The sequence below is a fragment of the Salminus brasiliensis genome, chromosome 9, assembly GCF_030463535.1.
Source record: "Salminus brasiliensis chromosome 9, fSalBra1.hap2, whole genome shotgun sequence".
Taxonomy (NCBI): domain Eukaryota; kingdom Metazoa; phylum Chordata; class Actinopteri; order Characiformes; family Bryconidae; genus Salminus; species Salminus brasiliensis.
The window spans coordinates 4291618-4311130 of NC_132886.1; the positions used below are offsets into that span (position 1 = coordinate 4291618).

General features: G+C 41.7%; 1 protein-coding gene across 2 annotated transcripts in view; it reads right to left on the reverse strand.

Moving 5' to 3' along the window:
- ube3c (ubiquitin protein ligase E3C) overlaps window positions 1–19513 on the reverse strand; it is a 54688-nt gene that overhangs the window by 7927 nt on the left and 27248 nt on the right. For both annotated transcript variants that reach the window (XM_072687192.1, XM_072687191.1), the window contains exons 15-23: window positions 17566–17670; window positions 15953–16040; window positions 13826–13923; window positions 10236–10368; window positions 9330–9577; window positions 1307–1519; window positions 770–958; window positions 534–600; window positions 212–342 (exon numbers count right to left, since the gene is read on the reverse strand). In XM_072687192.1, coding sequence (XP_072543293.1) covers window positions 212–342; window positions 534–600; window positions 770–958; window positions 1307–1519; window positions 9330–9577; window positions 10236–10368; window positions 13826–13923; window positions 15953–16040; window positions 17566–17670 — 1272 coding nt within the window. The remainder of the gene's footprint in view (window positions 1–211; window positions 343–533; window positions 601–769; window positions 959–1306; window positions 1520–9329; window positions 9578–10235; window positions 10369–13825; window positions 13924–15952; window positions 16041–17565; window positions 17671–19513) is intronic.

Genomic DNA, 19513 nt, shown 5'->3' on the forward strand with positions numbered 1-19513 from the left:
GAGAGGAACCCCTTAGCTTGATCCTCCAGTATCTGCCAAGTTGTCTGCTGGCTCTTGTGTAGTGTAATTTTATAATTTCATAGTATTTGGTGGCGTATCCCTCTTCTGCTGTAATGGCAGCATGCACTCTGGCTAGATTCTCTGATAAGTGTGTGTGTATGTGTGTGTGTGTGTGTGTGTGTGTGTGTGTGTGTCCTACACCGCAACGTACTTTAAAGCCCAGTAGTGGAGGACGTGAACAGCTGGTTACAAACTTCAGCAGTTTGCGCTTCTCGTCGTCACTGAAGTTCTCCACAACGTCCCAGAAGATCTTGATCACCGGGTGACTGGCCGAATAGCCGCCTGCACACATGGAGAAATAAACGGAATTAAGTGTTTTTAAATCTATATAAACTTAGGGTTATTTTTATTTTATTTATTTTAACAACAAATAAATGAACAGTTCAGTAGACAGACAGTTCAATATTTCAATAGAATAAGAGGAAGGGGTTGGACATGGTGTGATGGTATGATGATAAAAGGTGGAGGTGTACCTGAGTAGTTAGTGAACTTCTTCAGGTCGTCCAGACAGATGGGCACACGGGCACCGGAGATCAAAACCTGAGAAAAGACATTACCGAAAAATATTACACACACATACATATATATATATACATACACACACATACACACACAAAATAATAATTATATAATATATACTAATATGTGTGTGTGTGTGTGTGTGTGTGTGTGTGTGCTTTCACTCTACCCATGCCTGGCTAAGCATTACCTGTATCTCCTGCTGGTCAAACATGCGCAGCCACTCCAGGTTGACCACATTGGCCAGCCCCTGTCTGAAGGCCAGGCAGTGTGCGCGGATCTGTTTGTTCAGGCGGTAATCGGCCACTAAATGGATGTAGGCGATGCGGTTTGCCGTGGTAACTGGGATGTCTTTTCCCCCTGGCTTCAGCTCAACCACCTGGAAAAACAAGAGAGAGAGAGACAGAGACAGAGAGAGAGAGAGAGAGAGAGAGAGAGAGAGAGAGAGAGAGAGAGACAGAGAGAAAGACGTGCTTTATCAACACAGCCACTGAAATACACATTTCCAGCATGTGCGTCACTCATTAACGATAAAAAGGGAGAGAGAGAGAGAGGGAGAGAGAGAGGGAGAGAGAGAGAGAGAGAGGGAGAGAGAGAGGGAGAGAGGGAGAGAGAGAGGGAGAGAGGGAGACAAAACGACCAAGACTGAGCAAGAAGCAGAGGATAGAAGTGGTCACTGATGACGTGACTGTGCCCGAGGGTGGTCAGAGACTGTCCACCTCCTAACCTGAGCTTCTCCCAGGTCGTTGTTGACGACAGTGAAGTTCAGCCCCAGGTCCTCGACGTCACCCTCATAGCTCTTCAGGAACAGGAGGTTCCGGTACACCTCTGGGTCCAGAGAGGCCAGGTGGTGGATGTCCACATCAGCACTGGTACCCAGCAGTTTAGACAGGAAGAAACTAGCAAACGGCAGCTCCACTAACATGTTCTCATACAGGGCCTGAAATGACACAGAGAGAGAGAGAGAGAGAGAGAGAGAGAGAGAGAGAGAGAGAGAGAGAGAGAGAGAGAGAGACAGACAATCAAGACATGTTTGGTGTCTGAAGTTCGGCTTCTTTAGTCATATACTGGCGTTATGAGGCTAATGCAGCCAACACGTAATGGAAGCTTATGCCCGAAATTGTGATCTCAAGCATCTTCTTTACAGCCAAAGAGCAATTATTGAAAAAATAAAATAATAAAATTATAATTATTATTAACTTGATCCCTGGATCTCCAGTGGATTTATGGATCATGTGGTTTCTGACGCTGTTATTTTAAGCGGTCAGGCATCTTGAAATGTCTGTAAACTTGCAGCCTTCGGTCAAAATGTGATTCTGCCCAACAGAAGATGGTTTCAGATGGTCAAGGTAGTTGATAAGCTGCTCATCTGGACAAAAACATACCCTACGATGACCGGATACCCAGGTCCTGCATGTTGTGTTCTTGCTTTAACCAAGCTGACCAAGCTAAACCTCCAGTTGCTTGACCAGCATGACCAAAATCAAACGCCTTAAGTAATCTATGCTGGCCAACCAGTTTAACCAACTTGACCAGCTCCGCGCCCATCAGTGTAGAGATATTCACAAGCAGCTCTGCTGTTTGAACAACGCAGGAGGAAGCTGTGAAAATAGACTGCTGACGGGGTGTAAGATAGCAATGAGCATCGCAATGTGCAGTGTAAGAAAGGGCCCTTTATTAGCAGTATGCTAATTTGGGGCAATATAGGTTTCAATTACTTGTTAGCTACATTAGCCTAAAGGGGTTGGGGGGGCTGTGTCCATTAAATATGCCACAGATCCATTTCTTTAACTTGCATATCATCAGTGTGACTCAAAAAGCTTGAAATTCATGATGAATGAGCCAATAGAAATGCCCCCAAATGACTTTACACTGACTTCCATTGACCGTGTCTTTCTCTTATGCTGCTGTTTAGGAGATACAAGGTTTCTACATGATAGTGATGACATCCAACTGTCTTTTCTCACACAGAACTCTTATCGAAGCCAAGATCACTATGCTAATCCACACTCCCCCAGCTGTAGCCCAGCACAAATTCAGCAGTCTCGAACTTCACCAGCGTCAATCCTGACCTTGACCTGAGACGCCACCCGCCAGTTGAGGCAGGGCATAAAGACACAAAGCTAATGTACTGGAATAGTCCTGAAAAAAGCCCATTTCAGGACATTAAAATATACAGACCTCGTATAAAGGATTGCACTAACCCCCTCGGCCGCATCAACTAAATGGATTATAAATTTCCCAAATCTCCATAATGCACGCATCTAAAACACACAGGCGGCTCATAAATCAGGGCATTTTTCTAAACACAGGTTAATCGTGCGACTTCCCCCACCCAAAAAAAAAAACAGCCCGCATTTCTTATGCAAAATAATCCACTTAGCCCGAACCGGAGCGGCGACATATGCGACGTGAGACCCCCTTGAAACCTATCAATAACCGAGCTACCGGGAACAAGCAGCAATAAGAATATGGAGGCAAAAGTGGCGGCTGTTCTTCGGGCCTCTGGGTTATTTATTGCTGTTTATTGCCAGAAATTGTGCCAAAATGACTCAGGATAAAAAAAGGATTAATGACGGCCGCGCCTTTTAATATCAGTGAGTGCAGTGGCAGGGTAATTAATGCAAATCGCGGCGCCATCAGGGGAGTTTAAACGCCAACAACTTAAGCGCCTGCCTTCTGTTTGCTGCCAAATAAATTTGTTAATTTACAACATTAAGAATCAATAAAAAATATAACGCTTTTCAAAGGCCATCAGTCAACCCGTGACCTTCTCTTTCCTGGCTGTCGCCACCCCCCGGAGAGAAACTTTTCCCTGCAAAGTATGGAAGTCAAATACAGAGCAGAAAAAGTAGGCGGAGTTTGAAAAGAAAAGAAAAAAAGAAAAAAACAACAACAACAACAACAGCTATAATTATATCTAGAACAGGAGGGAGAACGTTTGGCGAGTCAGGGTTTAGGCCCGGACACATCGGATAAGTCTTTACCACTGGCCCCAATTAGCTCTAATGAGCTCTAACTGGGCTTGAATGGGCCTGAAAATGATCGGTAGGCCAGATGTAAGGAAAGCTAGGTCACATGGTTAGGGACAGCTACTGATTTCCAAGGAGAGCTCAGGTGTTGTCACAGGGGGTAGTGGAGGCTCAGCGGTTAGAGCGTCAGGATATCGTTAACAGGGTTGTGGGTTCGATTCCCAGGCTCAGCAAGCTGCCACTGTTGGGCCCTTGAGCAAGGCCCTTTACCCTCTCTGCTCCCTGGGTGCTGGAGTTGGCTGCCCACCGCTCTGGGTGTGTGTGTACTCACTGCCCCTAACATGTGTGTGTGTGTGTGTTCACTACTACAGATGGGTTAAATACGGAGGACACATTTCGCTGTACAGGAGACCACCGCGCCCGTAGAGATATATAGAGATATTCTGTTTAAATGATGCAGGTGGAAGCAGTGGAAACAGACTGTTGACGGGGTGTAAGATAGCAACGAGCATCGCATTGTGCCAGTGTAAGATAGGGCCCTTTGTTAGCACTATGCTAATTTGGGGCAATATAGGTTTCACTTACTTGTTAGCTACATTAGTCTAAAAAAAAAAAAAAAAAAAAAAAAAAAGGCAACCATTTAGTCAGTAAACTAAAGGGGTTGGGGGGATGTGTCCATTAAATATGTCGCAAATCCATTTCTTTAACTTGCATATCATCAGTGTGACTCAAAACTCTTGACATTTATAATGAATGAACCAATAGAAATGCCCCAAATGACTTTACATTGACTTCCATTGACCCGCTCATTCTCTTATGCTGACGATTTTTGCTTCCCTAGACAAACAATGCCGCTCAGGCAGTCAGCCGATGAGTTGGTATGGTACGTAGCAGCGGTTAGCTTTGGTTTACTCTAGTCTATAACAAACATGACGCCTATAATCTATATAATCTGAAAAACGTACACGAGCTCATTCCAACAACCCGTCTGCCGTCATAAAGACTGCCTTTGTCCATTTTAGTGTGATTTCAGCCCAGAAAGTTGTTGGAATAAGCTTTTCTAAGACGTTAACGTAGGTTTGTGTCAGTTTCTGTTTTGTAAACTACAGCAAAAAGTAGTTTAATTATAATTATGAATAATAAATGACATAATATAATGATCTACTTCATTATCACTTTTGAAATGCAAAGTATTCTGGAAATGTATTTTAATCAGAACGTCGCTGACGTTGACGACGTATCGATTTCTCAGTAGTTATAGGGTTAGATAGACGTCCTAATTACCACCTAATTACCAGCGAAAAGTCAAGATCTGTGTAATGCATTTCAAAGATCAGCTGTGAAATATTTACTAGTTATAATATCAGATCTATAAAGTCATTCCTGACTAGTTATCTATAGTTCTACCATTGATTTACATGGAATTTCATATTCTCTCCCTTTTATCTGTAATTACATTTTACCTACAATTACTTTTTTACTAGCTGAAATTCCAGGTATCTACAGTTCCACAGTATAAAGTAAGTCCAGGTCCACATGTCCATAAATCTGGGGGGCTCCATACCCCTCTAGCCCAAGCCTGGCATTATAAGGCATGGCGCCAATAGGCTCATATTTATCATCATCATCTGCTCCTGCAGAGTAGAGCTGGGCAATACGACGATATTTTATCGTCTCGTGATACATTTTGTTATGGTGATACAATAATCTTTATTAAGCACATTGAGGAGACTGTTAGTGCTTAATAAACACTGATCAGCTGCAGGTTTCATTACTAACAGTGTAATCAGACTGGGTTAATTAGATGAAGAGCAGCAGATGCTGAATACAGAAACCGATACGTGAGCGTTGCGTATCGGCTGATATCTGATCGATACAGATCTGATACTATTGTTGAACTATTAAATCTTATTCAGTTAAGACATCAGGATTGACTTAAACATTACTTTCCTAACTCTGTAAAACAAACTAGAAATAATGAACAGATATTAAATGAACCCAATTTCTGATAATTTGTCACTAAAATATAAATATAATATCTGTGCTGGACCTCGGCACAGTGCTGTCTGGGCTCAGGACCTTTACTCTGAAACTGGAAGTCTATGAGACTAAAGAGGAGCGAGCAGCCCCTCCTTTCTCGGTTCTCCTTATATGGAAGATGAGCTGGATTACTCACTGATAGTTAGATAATGACAGGTCGAGGGTAGAGCTGAGCAATATGACGATATTTTATCATATTGTGATAAATTTAGTTATGGTGATACACAATAAGCTTCTCTAATCATATGGAGGAGACTGTTAGTGTAATAAACACTGATCAGCTGCAGGTTTCATTACTAACAGTGTGATTAGACTAATGGGTTAATCAGATAAAGAGCAGCAGATGTTGAGTAGAAATCACTGTATTCAGTACAGGAGGGGATCTGAATAGTAGCTTATAAGAATCTGCTGCTACTGATGTTTTTAGTTTTCAGTATTAAACGTATCGTGATAAATATCGTGTATCGCGAAAAAAGTCTTTAAACCTTGTGATGTAGCATTTTTACCATAATCGCCCAGCCCTCCTGCAGAGAGTCCTCTACTTCTACTGCCAGCACTTCTCTACAGGGACTAGACAAGTTGTGTCTTAAAATTACTGCAACTTAAAATCAGTAGGTGGTGTCCACAAACATTTGGACATACGCAGTGTATGTGAAAGCTATGACGTTATGACGTTACCTTTAAGTGGGCCGTCTGCTTCCACCACGGTGGGTTAATAAACAGGGTCGATGGCTGATTGTAATTCACTTTCCAGAGGTCCATCACAGCCTAACGCGTCCGTATCGCATTACCCCCAGCAGCACCAACAGACCCTAATCATTAATTAGTATAACGAAGGTGTGTGTGGCGAGTGTGGGGAGTGTGTACGATGCAGCAACAGTGATGTAATTGTAATCTATGTCAGCAGCCTTTATAACGGCACTAAACAAATATCAATAGCCCACTCCCCCTGCCACTCCGCAGCGTATTTATGGAGAGAGGAAGAGGGTTAATTGAAAGTCAAATTCAAATTAATCTCCTCATCTTAATTGCCTGAGCCATTAGTGGGGAACAGGGCAAGCGAATGGAATACGATGGGCGGAGGGGGCCCATTTCTCACAGGCCACGTCTGCTCCCCGGTAAAAGGTATGCATGTATGTGTATGTGTGGGTGGGGGTGGGTGGGGGTATGTGTGGCTCTCTAATAAGTGGTCCGAATCGCCTCGTCAGAAGCGGTGTTGATGGTGGCGACTGTAAAACAGATCAAATCTCTATTACCGGTGGGCCGGGTTTGGCTTATTTATGACGCCAGCCGATTTAGCGAGCAGGCGGCTACGCAAACACGGCCGGAGAACCATCGGCTAATGGAGGGGCGTAATTGAGGAGTGGGGGGCTTGTGGTGTGAGGTCATTTCACCTTCCCTCACACCATCCCCCCTCCACCCGCTGCATTTCCACATAAACAAACGAGGCGGGCGCATTAAAGAAACTTTAAAAACATTAGGGGCTAATAAATCCCAGCACTTGGACGCAGCCAAAACAATAGTGATTAGATATGCAGGCACAGTGCGGGGCGAGACGGGGCGAGACGGGATGGGACAGGGATGTGGGGGTGGGGGGTGCTTCAGGAACAAAAAAGGTATTCGATCAACTGGTTGAGAAGAGTGAGAACTCTGCTGTTTTCTTTGCTGGTGCTCGAACTGCGAACCGTGCAGTGAACCCGTGGAATCGCTCCACGCTGACGGAAAGCTCACCCGGGGCGAACCTGCTCGGGTCAGAAGGCCACAAATACGCCCGACTTTCAACTGCTGTGACCTCATAAATAAATGCGTTTCGGTCCCGTCCGTTAACCGAGCACTTAGATTCGGACTGCTAATTGAAAATGACCTTCGGCCCCAATCATCGATCCAAGATCAACATATATGCGCAGAGCGACAGACAGACAGACATCTATCTATCTATCTATATATCTATCTATATATATATATATATATCACTATATCACAATATCTCACTGAGCCCAGAAGAAGCAGTCCAATAGTCCACCTATGTTTGATATCTGACGTCAGAGGTGCCACTTTTAAGAAGTAGAAGTACTCGATTAAAAAATAAATAAACATAATATATCTTTATATATCGATGCTACGGTTAATATCAGTCACTTTAAATATATAGATATCTCTTCTTAGATTAACCTGCCGATACAAACATTTCTACAGTGTTTTTACACTATACATTTTTTTATACAGTTTACATTTTCTAACTGATTTTTACACCTCTGATGTCTGATGTATCTAATTACAAAATCTAAGCTCATACAAGAGATTAAATATTACAGTTATTTTACAATACACACACATATATATATATATATATATATATATATATATATATATATATATATATATACACACACACAATATATATTATATATATATACACATACATACGCCAAGATGGCGCCGCGGAGGTGGCAGCCTGTTGCAGCAGCTCCTGCTCACTTCTGAGCTTTTTTTGTGAATTTCCCCACTGCGGGACTAATAAAGGACTATCTTATCTTATCTTATCTTATACACACACACACAGACATTATTACATTAAATACCACATCTGTGAATTTACTGACAATAAGCCAATTTTTGACATTCTAATATGTCCTTAAATATAAAAATCACTCATCAACTAGTTCAATTCTAACAGGCAACCAAACTTTAACATGAGAGCACCAGCTTTGAGAGGAGAGGAGCATACTAAAACTACGGAAGACATCCGGTTGCACTTTTTACAATAGAAATGTGAAAACAGGCAGATCGTTGTTAGAAAGCGAAGCCCGCTGTTCTGTACGTGGCGGGTTTGGGTTTACGGAGCGGTGAGATTAGGACCAGAAGCAGAGGTACAGGCTGTCAGCTGGTCAGTTTAAAAACACACACAGAAGGTAGGACCTATTGCAGCAGCAGATTTTCATTAACAATACATGTTTAACTAAAAAATGAGGCAAACAACTCCTCTCTCAGTGCCTCTCCCTTCTCAGAATCCGATTTTAATGGTCACACGTCAATAGAAAGTGTGAGAGATTGGACGCAGTTTCACTGAAGGAAGTAAAAATCATATCTAAGACGTTGCTGAAAGTCAGTCTAGACCAAAGGCAATATTGACTCTTCTGCACGGCTACAGCCGACTCCCCCATCTATTCAGAATCAGTCGCTCATTTCTTGGTCTTCTACTGTAATAATAACAGTCAGAGGAGCAGGTCAACATCGGACTGTGCCTTATCACCGGCAGCTCACCTGGACTCGGATAGGAGGACCGATACTCCTGCTTAAAGGCATATTTCAAAATAACATCCTACAGAGATTAGCAGTGTATGAACGTCAGCTTTCGGTTACTGCTAGTCATGCTGACAAAGGTTTGACGTCCCTTTTGAAGCATCAAATGAAGCATCATGGACATCAGGGGTACATAATTACGCCATGCATGATGCAGTACGTCCAGACTGACGTTTCCCAATTCTATCAGATAAGAAAATGAGACCACAGAAACCACAGGGGCATCTAATCCCACTCTTGGAGGACCACCAATAGTCTGATAATGATCTGAGAAGTTCGGGAAGCCTTGATCTACACAGATTTTGAGTAAAGTAAGAGAATCGGGTGCGTTTGAGCAGATAATTCAGCAAACTGGACTGAGACCCTCCAGAACCAGAACTAGGCACACCACTTGCCCAAAGCCCGTCTGGAGTTCCACCCTCCCCACAGACATACCTTGCCAAGTATCCGTCCCAGGAAGTAGTAATGTCGAGTGAAGCTCTCCCCGATGAGCATCTCCGCAGTGGGACTTGGGTACAGCAGCCCTTCGTTGGTGGTCCTGAAGAAGCCCTGGTTGGGGTTAAAGCCCGACTTCAACAGCTCACTCAGAAACTCGCGGAATATCCCGCCGCCGTCAATCCCTGCTTCATCCAGGCCGTGGGCGTTGAGGAGGTGGACGCGGATTCGCTTCTTCAGATCCGGCTCTGAAACACAGATTTTACATTGTTAAAAAATAATAATAATAATTACAATTATTAGATAAGAAAGGGAGGAGGAAGGGGGAGGGGGGTACCAGCTATGGCTAATTGACTTCTTCTACAGAGACTTTGATTAAAGCTCATGGTTGAGGTTGCAGTTGCGCAAAAACCTCAGAAGCTGAATTCAAATAGTGTCCCTAGGCTCTTAAATAGGCTCTTAAACTGAGATGAAAAAGGCTCACAGCCACGGTCAAAACAAAAAGATCCTTCACCAGAACTGATTACCCATCATGCATCACTAAAACAACACTGCCTTTCAAAATACCACTCCTTCACAGTGGCTCCGAAAGCAGGATACACTCTTTTTAATAGCCGTGCTTTCAGAAGAAACAATGAATAAGCAGGTGTCCCAATACTTTTGTCCATATAGTTCATCTATAGATATTGTTTGCAAGAAAATCAATGATCGGTACGTCCATTAAATTAAATATTATTAAACAGAGTGTCCTTATGCTTATTTTCTGTACTTCAGGTTAGATGCCAACCGCATTTCACAGCCTGCTTCTTGTACCCTCTCAAAAGTCTAAGCCTAAAGCTGTGTAGTCTGTGTTTTTATGACACTGCATCCTAAATCAGATGAGGGTCACGATCAGGAAGTCCGCACCGTTCTCGGGAGACAGCTTATCGTACGCATCTTCGTAGATATAGTTCCGCCGGATGGTAACGTTGATGCCATCCAAGAAAGGCCCGTCTCCCTGCACATCGCGCTTGTCAGCGTAGATCAGTCTCTGGAAGATCTACAGCAGCAAACAGAAGAGGGACATGAACACAATAAGACAGTGGAGGAGGAATCATGTAAATACAGCAGCTGTTTATTGAGATTAATTTATAAAAATACCTCATTTTTTAAATCTGTTTGAGTAGAAATGGTCGGCTTCAGTGGCTGGGACAGTATTACTATTATCAGTCTGATATTGAAATCATGGCTGATCATCACAACCGATAACTGTGGGGCTTATTTTCAGCTCATGCATGAAGGGTAGAAGTGCATGTAGTCATCAACGCTGGGAAATTCCTTTTTCTAGACTCCACTACGCCCTCTGCTGGCTGCTTGGCACCACCCTCCAAGGGCCAGAGCACACCCGAGCCCAACACCCTAACGCAGGCAGCCGTTTTTAGGATGCTCTGAGGAACATCTGACCGTGGCACACCGGTCCAACACCACCAAACACAACAGCTGATCTTCATTATTAGAATAACGTTGAATGAGGAACGCTTGCATGGTTTAAGCCCTAAAATTTTTTTTTGGGGGGGGCTCCCATCCAGCCTGGATTACCTGCCGTTTTTCACTGAAAAACTGGATTTAGGCACCGAGCATGTGCATCAGAGCTCCTCCTCCAGTGGATCAAACTCGACAAAGAAAGACTAGATAATGAAGACAAGCCTGGGTTTATATTCTTTACACAAACTGCACCAGAGCAGCACCACCAGCTTTTTTTTTTTTTTTTTTTTTTTTTAAAAAGGTTAGCTTCACCTAGGGCTGGACGATATGGTAAAAATGCTACATCATGATATTTAAAGACTTTTTTCCGCAATACACGATATTTATCCCTATACATCAAATAAATCACAGACTAAAGACATCAGTAGCGACAGATTCTTATAAACTAATATAGTCTAATTACACTGTTAGTAATGAAACCTGCAGCTGATCAGTGTTTATTACACTAACAGTCTCCTCCATATTCTTAGAAAAGCTTATTGTCTATCACCATAACAAAATTTATCACAATACAATAAAATATAGTCATATTGCTCAGCTCTACTCTCTACCTGTCATTATCTAACTATCAGTGAGTAATCCAGCTCGTTTTCCATATAAGGAGAACTGAGAAAGAAGGGGCTGCTCGCCCCTCTTTAGTCTCATAGACTTCCAATTTCAGAGTAAAGGTCCTGAGCCCAGACAGCACTGTGCCGAGGTCCAGCACAGATATTATATTTATATTTTAGTGACAAATTATCAGAAATTTGGTTCATTAATATCTGTGTTCATTATTTCTAGTTTGTTTTGCAGAGTTAGAAAAGTAATGTTTAAGTCAATCCTAATGTCTTAACTGAATAAGATTTAATAGTTCAACAATAGTATCAGATCTGTATCGATCAGATATCGGCCGATACGCAACGCTCATGTATCGGTTTCTGTATTCAGCATCTGCTGCTCTTCATCTAATTAACCCAGTCTGATTACACTGTTAGTAATGAAACCTGCAGCTGATCAGTAGATGTTTATTAAGTACTAACAGTCTCCTCCATATGCTTAGAAAAGCTTATTGTATCACCATAACAAAATTTATCACAATACGATAAAATATCGTCATATTGCTCAGCTCTAGCTACACCTCATACATGATGGCAAAACCTCAGTAATAGCCCTGCATCTCCCCAGGGGAACGTCCGAAGTGCACTTTGAGGTTTTGGGCAATAAGCAAGTCCTCTTCGTCCGAAATGATGTCATTATCGAGGTCTTTTGGGGTCTCCAGACCGACGTCTGTATTTAGTAAAGTCTAAGATTAGAGGATCTTCTGGATTCTGGCTGAAACAAACTAGCTAAGAGTGTTTTCTGAGTGATAGTGAAGCTCTTCTGTAAGTCGTAACTGTACACGTCTTAGCTTAGCTTAAAGTAAAAACGGACCATCTTCACGCTAAGCTCTCGGGACTGGATGCTTTATTATTTGCGTTATGATGAGGGGGGGGGCACCAGCTTGTGGTCTAATGGACTTCTTCTGCACAGACTTCAATTAAAGCTCATCATGGAGGTTGCAGTTGCGCAAAAACCTCAGATGCTGAATTCAAATAGGGTTATTAGATTAAGTATTTCTTGAGTTAAATGAGAACAAAAGTGGCAGCTCTTAAACGGAGATGAAAAAGGCTCACAGCCACGGTCAAAACAAAAAGGTCCTTCAGCAGAACTGATTACCCATCATAAATCACTAAAACAACACTCCTAGGCACTCTGCCTTTCAAAATACCACTCCTTCACAGTGGCTCCGAAAGCAGGATACACTCTTTTTAATAGCCGTGATGTCAGAAGAAACAATGAATAAGCAGGTGTCCCAATACTTTTGTCCATTGATCGACTTCGTGAAACAGCCGAGGCTCACCAACTCAACCCTTACTTGGGGTCATCTTTAGCTTGTAAGGTAGGCTGGTTTTAAATATACTTCTAACTAGATTCTGTTAACACTCTTGTCTTAAGATTAACATAGAAGCTTGGTGCTCACTAGTTGATTGAGGTGCTGATTCAGGTGTAGTTTCAGGCCAGCTAGAAGTGTGCCATCACCTTTGAGAACTCAGTGGTCACTCCCTCTACTGAAGCCTGAAGCCTTGGTGTAGTGATGGATGATCAGTTATCGTTCTCAAGTCATGTTGCAAATGTAACTCGGTCCTGCAGATTTCTCCTGTACAACATCCGGAGAATTCGACCCTTCCTCTCTAGAGAGTCGCCCAGGTGCTTGTTCAGTCTCTCGTCACTTCAGACTTGACTACTGCAACTCTCTTCTGGCTGGTCTCCCTCTGTGCAACTCATCCAGAATGCAGCGGCACGGGTCGTCTTCAATGTCCCAAAATTTAGCCATGTCACTCCACTGCTGCGTTCTCTCCACTGGCTTCCTGTAGCTGCCCGCATCAGATTTAAAACCCTGACGCTGGCCTACAAAGCCAAGAACGGACCAGCCCCTCCGTATCTGATGGCAATGGTCAAAAGCCGATCCGCACCAAGAGCCCTTCGAGCTTCAAGTACGGTTTGGCTTGACCCGCCATCCCTCAAAATCCGCGGAAGACAAGCGTCCAGGCTTTTTTCTGTCCTGGCACCAAAGTGGTGGAACGAGCTGCCCCTGGGTGTCCGAACGGCCGAGTCGCTCGCTTTCTTCAAACGCAGACTGAAGACCCACCTCTTCAGGGAGTACTTGGACGAATAGTTCTATGGTCGCCTTATTGTATTGTGTTTAGTAATGTCTAAGCTTAGAGGTATCTTTTGAATTATTAGCCTATTCTAACTAGCTGAGGCTTTTCTTGGGTAAATAGCAAAGCACTTTGTAAGTCGCTCTGGATAAGAGCGTCTGCTAAATGCCGTAAATGTAAATGGAAATGTAAATGTAACCCAACTTCTGCACTTAGTCCTATACACCTTTGTATTTTAGTCGTTTAGAGATTTGTTTTGATCATCTTAATGAAGATCAAAAGGTCCACTCGTACCTTGACTCTTTCCTCAAAGGGCACGACGAAAGGCAGCTCCGTGAGGATGGCCAGGTGTCTCTCCTCGGACACGGACAGTGGCGGAGGCTCCAGCCCAACTGTGGGAGAAAACCAGCAGCATTTTATTAACTGTAGTAGAACATGACATCCACCCCTGATCTCACCCTGCATCAACTAACCCATCATGTCCATATATTTGTGGACACCCCTTCTAATCAATGCATTCAGCTATTTTAAGTTGCAACCATTGCTGTCGAGCTTGTTGAGTCCTTGTAAGGAGAAGTACTGCCAATAGAATAGGACTCCCTTCAGGAGCAGATAAACATACATGAACCTATTAGCATTATGCCGCCTAATGCCAGGCGTGGGCTAGTAGATGGTAAAGGGGGTACAAAGCCCCCCAGCATTGAGCTGTGGAGCAGTTGAAGAACTGTGTTCTCTGGAATGATGGATGGCGGAGCTCCATTCAGTACTTTTTAGATGGGATAAGTTGGGGTGGTTGATCGTTCTTGTCGCTGAATGCAATCAAATTCTCTCAGCAATGCTCCTCCAGAATCTAGTAGAAAGCCTTTGTAAAATTAAGGTCCAGAGAACTGGTATTTTTTACTCCTGAGCTCCCCCTGCAGTTACGGAGTGTAATTCACTTTCACTCCACTGCTGGAAAAAAGGGATCACGTTTTGAGCGCCCCCTCATGGACCGCAGTACACATGCATTTCTGGACAAGCTGAAAGAATTAGGTTGAGAAGCATGTGGACTGAGGCGGTAGGGTAATCCTACAGGACTTTACACCGAAGTATTGTACAAATCCACAGCGTTACGGAGTTCTGCACTGTTAGAAGTAAATGTTCCTTAAATCTGAAATTGAGGAACTTGAGGAAAAGGATTTTTTAGAAGGTTCCTTGAAGGTCCTGCAAAGTCTGACTGTGGATATTGAGGTACTTGAACGTTTCTGGAGAGAGGTTTTCCTCCTGCAGCTCAGTAGTGCAGTAACAGCATCGTTCCGGCCCGGAGTGGGAATGATGGAGCCGCCGTTCTCCCCCTGTTACGGTCAGTGGGGCATCAGCATGGTCCTGAAGCTGCTGGTTGAAGGTAGAACTGCTAGAGAACGCTGCTGTGGTGCAATATCGGGCCTCAACTGATGAGTGGGCTAATGCTGATACCTCTGAATTGCTTATTGGGCACTTATCAGGGTCTCATCGGCACAATTAGTCCATCATGGACCATTTAATAGTCCTAAACACTGAAAGCACCAAAAGAGCTCATTTAGGTGTGTACGCTTAAACACCAGCAGCTTGCGCGGATCCAGTATTTACAGAGCGTCCCCATTAAAGACCGCTCAAGCCCGCGTCTCTCTCGGCCGGCCAACCGCTTTTAATTAACTCGGCAGCCCTCCGTCCGTCCACCTGTCTCCTCCGGCCATTACGGGGACGTTTGTTTTGGATTAAAACTCCGTCCTTAAGACGTTTCGAGCGGCGGCCGGGGATAGAAAGTGCCGGAACAGCAGCGGAGTGGCATCATTTGTCCGGCATGCTGCTCGTACAGCGCAATTATTCTGCTCAATTAGTCAATCCTCCCTCTCGCTCGCTCTCTGATGCAGCCATCAACACGCCATCTCGGGGAGAGAATTATGGCGCGGCGTGGTCAATACGAGGGCCATTCGTCACCAAAGCAAACGTCCATTTAGGGAAATGAAAGGGGTCCGGACAAACAAGGGGGCCAGATGTGACTTGCCTTAGGCTAATTGAATTCTCAAGCGCTTATGCCCCAGAGTAAAGCACAGGACGCTGTTATTGGTTGGTTTTCACACCACACACACAGACACACACACACACTTACACAGTAGGAATGCCGCTGAAGCGAATCAGTGAGAATGGGATCTACTAATGAATAATTTTCTGATTTCTGATCTCTCCTGTGTGAAGACACTGAGCTCAGACGAGGCCGTATTTCTCGGAGGGCACGAGCACAGTATGGCTAGTATTAATTAACTGATTAGCTAAGTAATTGACCCTGAATATGTCAATAATTCAACCCGTGTCCGTTCATCGATACGTCAATATGTCTAGGTCAATAGTACTCCAGATAACTGGTCATAAAGACCACACAGGTTAGTTAACACATCTCACCATCCAACGTGGACTGAAGAGGTCCGATACGACCCATCCGCCTGCTCCTCCATACGTGTCTAGCAGAGGGGACATACAGCTGGGTCACCTGGTTTAAAAAAGCAAACAAAAAAAAGGTTATTCAATCAAAACCAAGTTTCTCTACAGAAAATATTTCTAAAATTTGAAGCTTATTTAGTTACCAAAGACACAATGACCTATATTACATTATAATATATACGATATCCTGTCCGAACTGCACAGCTTCATAAAATAATCAAACTGCACAAGCATACACTCACTTTCACACAGTACATTTAATACATCCCACTTTCTAGATAACAACTAGATAATACTGCTATACTATTTATTTCTATGTTTTGCATTTGATTCTCTAATATATTTATTAGTATAATATACTACAATAATATACTATATTTTGTTTACATTTATATCTCTATGTATTAAATTTATGCTCAATATATTTACTTATATTGTTCTTTGTATCTCTCGTGTCATTATTATTTTCCTACTTTTACTACCTCTCTATTTTTCATGTCTACATGTTTATGCTCTTTTTATTTCTATATATTTCTTAGCTCTATATATCTCTTTTTTTCTTAATCTATATCTTGCTTCTATATCTATATGTATATTCTCTATTTTTATATTCTTATATTTTTATCTCTTGTTCTCTCAATATCATCTGATCTCTCTTATGTCTACATATTTTTATGTTCTTTGTTTAGATCTTTTGTCATCTTTACATATTTGTATTTTCTTATACGTATATATTTGTTTATTACATTTATGCTCAATGTATTTACTTATATTGTCATCTCTATATCTGTCTTGGGTCTACATTTTTATTTTCCTATGTTTATCTCTATATCTCTACATATTTTTATGTCCTATTTTTTAATCTTTATTTTTCCTCATCTGTATCTTGCTAGATTCTCTATTTGTGTCTTTATTCTTTAGTAATTTTATATTGTTATATTTATGTTTTCCTTCATATCTTTTCATGTCTCTCTTACATCTACACATTTTTATTTTCAAATATATTTTGTTTTTATTACTTATTTTTACATATTTTTATCTCTATATATTTATTTTCTTGTATTATCGCTGTATATGTATTCTCTACATATTTGTATCTCCATAATCCTTACTTCTCAATATTTTTTTTTCTCTATATTGCTTAATTTCATTTTTTATTCATTTTGCATTTTCTCTTTTTTATCTTACAAAAAAAACATTGAAAAAATCTTAAAAAAATCAGGAAATATAAAAATAGTTATTGCCAGAATGTAATGTTTCATTATGTGCTTTCCAAATATTTTCAACTGTATTGCACACCCTATATATATATATATATATATATGTGTGTGTGTGTGTGTGTGTGTGTGTGTGAGCATTTTGACTGAACTGTGTTGCTTCCCACTAGCTGCACTGCGCACCCACTGACGGAAGTATACATTTCCACTAGCAAAAATCCCAACCCATTTCATAAGCTTACTGATCTCAGATCAGTTCAGCTCTCTTCACTCAAACCTCCAGTGTAAAATAAGCCGCCCCACTGCCTCACTGGATCAGAACAGATCCAGACAGACACGTGTGGGACTAAGAAGCACCTTATCAGCCCGGATGTTGACCTCTTCAGACAACCAGTGACCCCCAGGGCAGAATGGCCTCCTGATGTCTCGCGCCTTCAGCATCTTCACCAGGTTCGTGATCACCTGAAACACAAGACGATCTCCACTTCACACAAACTCACATTTCCCTGAGGTTCTAAAGCCTCTGAAAGGACTTCGTTCAACAACAGACGGCACCACGCTGACCAAACCTGACCAAGACCTGAAGAAACGCACACACATCAATTCACTGTTTACGCTCATACACACTGTTTAAACTGGGCTGTGTGAAGGACAGCATTAGGGTCATTACTGGCCGGTTGCCGGTGGCTGGAGAAGACGGATACGCCGTCGTGAACCAGTCAACTCTGCTAATTAGCCACAGACTGCTGACACTGAGAGAGAGAGAGAGAGAGAGAGAGAGAGAGAGAGAGAGAGAGAGAGAGAGATGGGAATGGAGTGCCAGAGTTTGCATAGGAGATCCACCAAAGAGACTGTCAATGCTACTAACTCGTATCTCCATATGTTTTTATTTTATTCTCTTACCTACATTTTTTATTTCACATTTATAGCTCTATTACATTTCTGCTCAATATATTTTCCAACTTTTATTATCTCTATTTTTAATATGTCTACATGTCTTTATGTTATGTTTTTTATCTCTATATATTTCTTAGCTCCATATATCTGTAACTCATCTCTCTATATTTATATATTTTAATATTAAAAAAATATATATTTTTATATTCTTATAATTTAATCTTTTTCCCCCTCAATATCCTCTTATCTCTCTTAGGTCTACATAATTTTATTTTTCTATATCTTTGTCTTTGTGTTTAGATCTCTTCTCTTTACATATTTCTTTTCCTTAGAGAAAATAATTATATCATATATATATATATATATATATATATATATATATATATATATATATATATATATATACATATATATATATACACACACATATATTTTATATATATATTTTCTTGTATTATTACTGCATGTCGTAGCTCTACATATTTGTATTTGTATCTAGCTCTACATATTTGTATCTCTCAAAGAGAAATAAGGATTTCTCTTTGAAATCCTTATTTCTCAATATTCTTCTGTTTTGTTCCTCTAATTTTAGTTTGTTTTTTATATTAATCTGTATTTTGCTTCTATATCTATAACCTCTATTTTGTATTATTTAAGTAATTTTTATATTCCTATCATTTTAGCTCTTTTAGCTTTTTCCTGATCCTGCTGAGAGAGAGAGAGAGAGAGAGAGAGAGAGAGAGAGAGAGAGAGAGAGAGAGACAGACAGAGAGAGAGAGACAGAGAGAGAGACAGAGAGACAGTGAGAGGGACAGTGAGAGAGACAGTGAGAGAGACAGTGAGAGAGACAGAGCGAGAGACAGAGCGAGAGACAGAGCGAGAGACAGAGCGAGAGACAGAGCGAGAGACAGAGCGAGAGACAGAGCGAGATGGGAATGGAGCACCATAGAGTTTGCATAGGAGATCCACCAAAGGCATTCTCAATGCTACTACCAAGTGTCTCCATAATGGCAACTTTACAGGAGGAGCAAAAAAAAAAAAAAAAAAAAAAAACCTAAAATCAACAATGAATGAAAATTCAATGAAAGTTGATGCACAAATATTCTAACCCAAGTAATTTGTCATTTAGAGCATTTCTATTGGTTTGTTCATTCAGAATTCTTCACACACTTTACAGAGCAGCTCCAGGGTCACTGGACAGCAGCATTGGATATGCACCTCCAATATGCTCTTCCTCCAGGAGAAGAAATAATACAATAAAAATACTTATTTATTTTCCTGATCATTAACATGATGTTCACATGATTGTGGAGCATTTCTATACATGAAGAGTCTACACAATGTGGAGAGCAGCTGTGATGTCCTAATGACGTGAGTGCTGTTGAAATAATCTGTACAGATAATCTTT